Source organism: Drosophila grimshawi, unplaced genomic scaffold (assembly GCF_018153295.1).
Source record: "Drosophila grimshawi isolate 15287-2541.00 unplaced genomic scaffold, ASM1815329v1 contig_44, whole genome shotgun sequence".
Classification (NCBI taxonomy): domain Eukaryota; kingdom Metazoa; phylum Arthropoda; class Insecta; order Diptera; family Drosophilidae; genus Drosophila; species Drosophila grimshawi.
In genome coordinates, this window is record NW_025063240.1 from 18,003,557 (window position 1) to 18,010,840 (window position 7,284).

Genomic DNA, 7,284 nt, shown 5'->3' on the forward strand with positions numbered 1-7,284 from the left:
GGCTGATATGGGAACGATTGATACTCACGTTTATACCAAAAATCATTGAATACTATATCATCTAGCTTCTAAAAGATAAATTTACACTTTTATTATGTTCCACACATTTCGACATATATCAATATATATCAGCATCGGATTTCCATACCATATAGAATAAGTAAGTATGCAGTTGCACTACAATCTGTAAGGGTATTTCATCTTCGACGAGCCTTTCGTTATTTCATGTTTTTTTTTTAACTTTGGTTTTTTCTCTCGTTGTTATTGCTGCAGTTGTTGTTTTGGGGTGCCCGTTACAAATTGCAATTTTTCGTTGAGTGATGGTTTTGTTTATCGTTTTTTATTCTTATTTTTTGTATTTATTTTTTGCGTCAGCTACGGGTTGTCTGTAATATTTTAATTATATTATTTTAATTACAACTTGTAATCAATGCAAAGCACCCGAGGCACGAAAAATTATATGGATGATGTGCTTAATTTGATATCAGTTCATTAAAACAACAGCTTAATCGAAAAGGCGTAGCATTGAAACCAATAAAAAAATAACAATAACTAATGATTCATTGCACACAGTTGTTAATTTTAAATCAAATGTATTTATTTGATTCAACTTCACATTAATTTAATGCACCTCAGCTTAATAAAAATTACTTGATTACATGTAATTAAATATATTAAATGTCAGTGCGACTCACGAAGATTGAGTACTTTAAGTATGCTTGTGTACAATCAGAATAATAAAATTCACTGACAATAATATTTGAACCAAAAGCGAATACGAATATTAATTTCTCAATAAAAATAAAAACCAATTACATTTTTATTGCATATCCAGAATCTCTAAAAGTTTCAGCTCTTTCTCACAGCTCAGTTGGCGGTCAAGTAAAGCCCTTAAATCAAATTACCAGCTAACAAGCCAAATATCTTGTACTCGGGTCTTGGGGTCAGGAATGCAAATTCCTTGCCACGGCATGCCAAGAAATAGAGTTTGTTCATGTTGGTGGCATGTTCGTGCCTTTTTCGGACACAAGGACCACATGAATATCTTGAGGAAAAAGCGGAAGTTTGATTTGCTAATGAACTGAAAGGATGTCCTGACTGCAAAATGTTGTCCAGGCAGTTAACCGCATACGTTTTGAGGCCAAAAGTATATTGGCCAGAAAATCTCATTTGATTTGTTGGTGTGTTCGGTTGTCGACTGTCGACTGTCGACCATTGTTGGCTATATTTAAGGAATGCCAGGCACGTTTGTGTGTTGCCAGAGGACAACGGCAAGGTGCCTTTTGTTTGTCTATCAATCGTTGCAAGGCACAACTTGTTGCATGCGTCATGTGTCAGGCTAGCTGAGAACCTCAAGTGGCTGCCAGGACATGCCCTGACAAGCCTTCGGGCCGTGTGATGTTTAAATTAAATTAAGCGGCAGCTCAAGTGCCTCGATAGCCCCAGCAAATGGCTGCGTGAATATACCCGTAGAGGTGTTCATTATAATCAACATGATGCCAAAAAACAGCTTTTGTTGTTACCATTTTCATTTCATTTGCATGCCATTGCCATAATTTTGCCAGCCAGCCACACACGAAACATTTACTCAGCCATTTGACTCAATAATATGCATGATTGTTTATAAGATGCTGCGCCCCCTTACGCATCCTCGGAGTCCACATCTTGAACGCTTTTTATTAAATTGCAGAAGCGACGCTGGCAAAATTTATTGCAAATTTTCTTTTTTTACCTCCCCCAACACTCTTTGCTAGTTGGCTAAAATGTCTTTGGCGTTAACCTTCAGCCGTTGCCGTTGCCATTAGCCAAAAGCCTAGCAGTCACCTGCCCCGTCACACTACCCCGCCACCTACACACTCTCCTGCCCCTCCCCGCCATTCAACGCCCTCTGTCTGCTTTTGTTTTTGAAGTAGGTAGCATTGTGAAAGTGCAAGGCGAAAAAATAAAAAAAAATAAAGAGAAAAAAAAGCAAGCGAAGAAATAACATGGGGAACTTAAGTAAACATTAATTTACATAACTTCTGTGCAAATGACGACAACGGGCAGCGTGGGCGACGTTGACGCAGTTACAAGTGGCAGAGAGTGCGAGTGTGGGAGGAGGTGGCAGAGGGGGTAAGCTTGGAGCTTGGGCAACGCCTGGCACAGTGAAACAGAAGCCGGATCCGGGTCCGGACGCAGGCGTCAGTGCTCTTGTAGCCCGGCGTTATTAAAAAATTTAAAGCATGTTTTGCGGCACGCTCGGCAGGACGAAGGGGCATCGCTTGAAACACTGGCAATATGGCTCAGCTTAGTTGTCACCGCCCTCACTCTGTGTGTATGTATGTGTGTGCTAGTGTGTGTGTGTGTGTGCGTCTGTGGGTGTATGTGATCGACTGCGCACATAAGCAAGCAACGGTTCGTTTTATTTTTTTTGTATTTTTTTGTTTCATATCCTTGTAGCAGCAACCGGCGATTGTGTCAGAGAAGTGCCAGCGTCTGTTTTCAATGTTGGCAGAGTCATTTCCTTTTGTAGCCACTTGTATATATGGCAATGGGTATGAAGAGACTCCGTAACCTTCAAGCCATACCAACTAAGCGTATGCTCTACAAAATCATCATTAAATCGAAAGAAAGCAGAAATTAAACGATGAAGATTCAACTAGAGACGATATATAAAATATAAAACCTAAAGATTTAACTACATATGAAGTAGTCATGGGAAAATATGATAAACATGAAACTCTGAGAAATATAAAGATATTCAATATTGAATTTCAGAATTCATCAAAAATAGACAATAATGAAAATCCAGCAAAATATGCATGGATTTTTTTCTATTGATATTAATTTCTCATTTTCTTTTATTATAAGTCTATTCATAGATTGTTTAATAAATATTCCAAATAAAATATATATCATATTAATATCCAAAACACTTAGCATAAGCAAATCTCTGTAGAAAATCCATGAATACCCTACACAAGAATTAATCAAGCGAGTTACAATGACAGCGCATATTATTTTCTTCTTCATGTCATTACCAGAGCGCCAAGTCGTAGAGCCCCGTTCTACATCCCCATCCCCACCCCCGCAAAACAGGCACCATTCACATCCCCATCTCCATCCACTCTCAACGCTGCGCAGCTTAGCGAAATTGTTTGCGAAAATACAACACAATATTCAAGAATAATGATGACATTGTTGACTTCAGTACCCCGCGCGTCATATACAAAAAGCAAAAAAAAAAACGAAAAGGAAAAGGAACGAAAGGAAAAGAAACCCCCACATAACCGCAAGGACATCTTCCGCAGGATTAAACGCCCTAAACGCCCCGCTTTAGACACTGCAACGCCCTCCGCTGACGCTGACAAAGAGAAACACAGAGAGAGAGACTAAGGGAGAAAGAGCGAGCCGGAAAGCGCAGAGGCTAAAAAAAAATAAAAGCAAACACGATTACCATATTGTATGATATGCGACTATAACCGGAACCGCAACAGAGACACGCCGCGACGTGTCGGTCCGCTTGGCAAACAAACTTTCGAAATATAAATTGAAATGAATTGAAGTTATGGCATTAGACAGTTTTCGAAATTATCACATGACATGCAGGCACTAAACCCCTGTCGTCTCTTTCATTCGCTTCAATTTGCATTTAGAATATGTTGCATACTCTCAAGCGACCAGCTTCATCTCTCCTATTAGCTTATATTGCGGAAGTGTGGAAGTGTCTAAATCTGTACAGAAAATAATTAAATAAATATTACCAAACTATTACTGAAAGGCAGGAGTCCAAAATGATAACTGCTATAACTTGATCAAAACTCAACCGATCCACAAAAGGGAAGGCTTTTCGATCATGGTTCGACCCCGAGGATAAGCCCACATTTAAATCCGAAAACTCGATTTTCATCAAAATAAACGTAGCACTAAGAAAATAATAATACTTCTGACTAAGTAACATTTATTTGAAACACTACTAAATTAATTAGATGATTTAAATCTTTAGAAAACGTATGAATGGACTTAGAATTAAGATCTCAATATGGAGTTTGAACTGAACTGGAATAGATGTGTTGTGTTGATGGTGAGCTAAGATCTACGACTTAAACTAAGTGCTCCATAAATGCCAAGCTATTCTACCAGCTGAGCTCCTCGGGCAGTCCGCCAGGATACTCGCCGGTGAGGCAAGCGGTGCAGTAGCCCGATTTAAGGGGATTCACGTGCGACTTGTTCATCTGCACCGCCTTGACCAGACCCTGCACGCTGAGATAGGTTAGACTGTCGGCGCCCACATGGCAGGCCAGCTGCGTGGCATTCAGCTTGTTGGCGATGAGCTCCTCGCGGGTGGGTATATTGATGCCCATGTAGCACGGATATTGCAGCGGCGGACTGGCAATGCGAATGTGCACCTCGGTGGCGCCAGCATCCCGGAGCAGCTTGATGATGGGACCAATTGTGTTGCCGCGCACAATGGAATCGTCGACGAGCACAATCCGCTTACCCTCCACATTCTGAGCGAGGGCGCCAAATTTCTTGGCCACGCCCAGTTGGCGCAAACGATTCGAGGGCTGAATGAAGGTGCGTCCCACATAGCGATTCTTGCAGAGCACCTCGCCAAAGGGCAGACCCGACTCCCTCGCATAGCCATGAGCCGCTGCAGTGCCCGATTCCGGCACCGAACTGACCAGATCCGCATCCAGCGGAGATTCACGTGCCAACTGGCGGCCACACTGCAGCCGCGCTGAGTAGACCATCTGGCCCTCGAACATGGAGTCGCTGCGCGCAAAGTAGACATACTCAAAGATGCAGAAGGCCATGCGCTTGTAATCGGGTCGCTCAACAATATCCACTGTACGGTAGCCATTGCGGGACAGCTCAATGATCTCGCCCGGCTCCACTTCGCGTACGTAGCGTGCCCCGATGGAGAGGAAGCCACAACTCTCGCTGCTCACCACCCAACCCTCGGCAAGCTGTTCATCAATGTTGGCATGGCCTGCATCATAGGCGACAATCTTGCCCAGACACAACGGCCGATTGCCATACGAATCCCGCACTGCATAGATCTTTTCCTTATGCATGACGACCAGCGAGTAAGAGAGTGGCGCCAGGGTCATAAAGTGACGAATGCGTGCCGGCCAATTGGGTCCATCGTGCTCGGACACATCCTCCGGTGCACAGCACAGGGATTGGGCAATCAACTCGCTGTCGCTGTGCGTGGAGAGGCCAACGCCACGTTCGAGGACCTCACGACGCAGCGATTCACAGTTAACCAGCTCCCCATTGTGGGCAATGGCCAATGCACCGTGGGCCGTGTGCACCACAAAGGGCTGACAGTTGACCGCCTCGGAGGCGGCCGCTGTTGAGTAGCGGGTGTGTCCAATGCCCAGATTGCCCTTCAGTTTGCGTATGGCCTCGTCATTGAAAATGTTGCTGATCATGCCCATGCCCTTGTGGACGGCAAAGTTCTTGGAGTTCTTGCCCTGACTGGTGACAATGCCAGCCGATTCCTGGCCACGATGCTGCAGGGCAACCAAACCCAAGCAGATCATCTGGGCAATGTCGAGCTGAAAACGTAAATGTGCGAAAAGCGTATCAATATCAATTATATGGAGCACATGTTTTTTTATATTTTTCAATTCTATACAATTTGGATGCCAATGCAAACAGCTGACAATGCTGACGACCGATAATGTGTGTTGATTGTGCACATGTTTTCCTGTTATTTTCCATTTCATTACTAGTAAAAACAAATAGCAACGAAGACGACATCAATACTTATTACAGATTACTGATTACACTCGATTGCAGCAAAAGCAAAAGCAAAAGCCGCAGCATGCAACGCGTTTTCATTGACGTCACTGACATCGGCAGGCGAGGGGCGCCGCCAAGTTGACCCACTTGCGATCAGTTTACATGGCTGTTGCTGCCACTTTGACAATGCCAACAAATTGGCTAGCAGAAGTGATCGATGCAATCGCATAATCGATCTATTGAACTTGACAATACTTTAACCTTTACTCATTAAAACGGAATTTCTATTTCGAGGTGTCAAATATAAATACAAATGTCAAATGACAAATGTGTATTGAGCCTTGATTTGTTTGATGATTCAAATCGTACACGCTAATACAGAATAGAATTTATATTATTTAATCAGGTTTAATATAAATTAATTTTCAATATAAAAGAATATATTTTAATAAAAATTGTGCATTTGTTTATGTGGTGAATTCTAATGACTTTGCTACTGCATCATGGATGACTTGAATATTAGAAAAACTAAACTAGAATGCCATTTATATTTATGTATTTTATACTCTCTCTTGAGTATTATGTTGTAATAAATACAACCAATTTCAAAATAATGAACGCAAAAATTGCATTTATGCTAAAATTTTAGCTTTTTACACAAATTTAACCAGAACAATAATCACAAATCAAGCATCACAAATTATACAGTACTTGAAAGTAAATTATACCGCTCAAAAGATTACAGATTGGAAGATAACTTAACAAGTATTCTCATAAAAAACGTTATACTTTCAAATTAAATTCCTTTTCAGTTGCCAATACACCAAATATTTCAAATATTGTTCACTTACCGATGTAGGATAGTCGCCACAGGATATGGCGCCAAATACACCACACTCGCAAGTCATACCGGTTACATCTTTGCCCTTGGCTTGAACCGATTTGTAGATCTTATCGGGGAATACTTTGGAGGCACTGCTCCTGGCAATAGTGCCAGCTGTCTGCTTGCAACAGGTCTGCTCCCTTCCAGCATCTGATAAATAAATATTTATTACTTTTAGCGATGCCAAAACGTTGTCACTTTTGCATTTTCTTACCACAGAAATTTCCACATTCACTTTGCGCCATATTCAATACGAGTCGATTATTTGTATTATTATTGTACTTTATTTGTGCAATCGTTCAGTGCTCTCAAAATAGATTATTGTTCTGGTTGCTATATTGAAATTGAGACACTTTACACTTATTACGAGATCAGTTGATTTGAGTTCTCCTTTTCACGTCTGCATTGATTGAATGCCAGTGGAATTATGAGTGTTCAAGTTACAGTGACGGCATATTAAAGCTTTCAAAATTGAGAAACACAGATCAGCAATGTATATATTATGTATGTACATATACATATACACATATAATTAGTCGTAAATAAACACAAATCGGGCAGCTCGGACTGATAACTGCGCCGATAGCAGTTTAAGCCGCTGTTCGCGAAAATAAACCGTTTCCCAAACCGCAACAGCTCATATTTGATATGGTTTTCATACGCAATGCCAA

The 7,284-nt window shown here is 41.5% G+C and overlaps 1 protein-coding gene across 1 annotated transcript; it reads right to left on the minus strand.

The window, feature by feature from the left end:
* Positions 1-3,923: 3,923 nt before the first annotated feature.
* LOC6557486 (amidophosphoribosyltransferase) lies at positions 3,924-7,060 on the minus strand. Its single transcript, XM_001983781.2, has 3 exons — positions 6,828-7,060; positions 6,582-6,763; positions 3,924-5,543 (listed from the first exon to the last, which is right to left on the minus strand). Exons 1-3 carry the CDS (start codon positions 6,856-6,858, stop codon positions 4,116-4,118), a joined length of 1,641 nt encoding a protein of 546 aa, XP_001983817.1. The 5' UTR covers positions 6,859-7,060; the 3' UTR covers positions 3,924-4,115.
* Between the last annotated feature and the right edge of the window lie 224 nt (positions 7,061-7,284).

Coding starts and splice junctions, on each gene's coding strand:
- LOC6557486 (XM_001983781.2), bottom strand. CDS start 6,858: ATGGCGCAAAGTGAATGTGGAAATTTCTGTG. Junction 6,764..6,827: donor TGAATGTGGAAATTTCTGTG/GTAAGAAAATGC, acceptor TTTATTTATCAG/ATGCTGGAAGGGAGCAGACC. Junction 5,544..6,581: donor GTGGCGACTATCCTACATCG/GTAAGTGAACAA, acceptor TTACGTTTTCAG/CTCGACATTGCCCAGATGAT.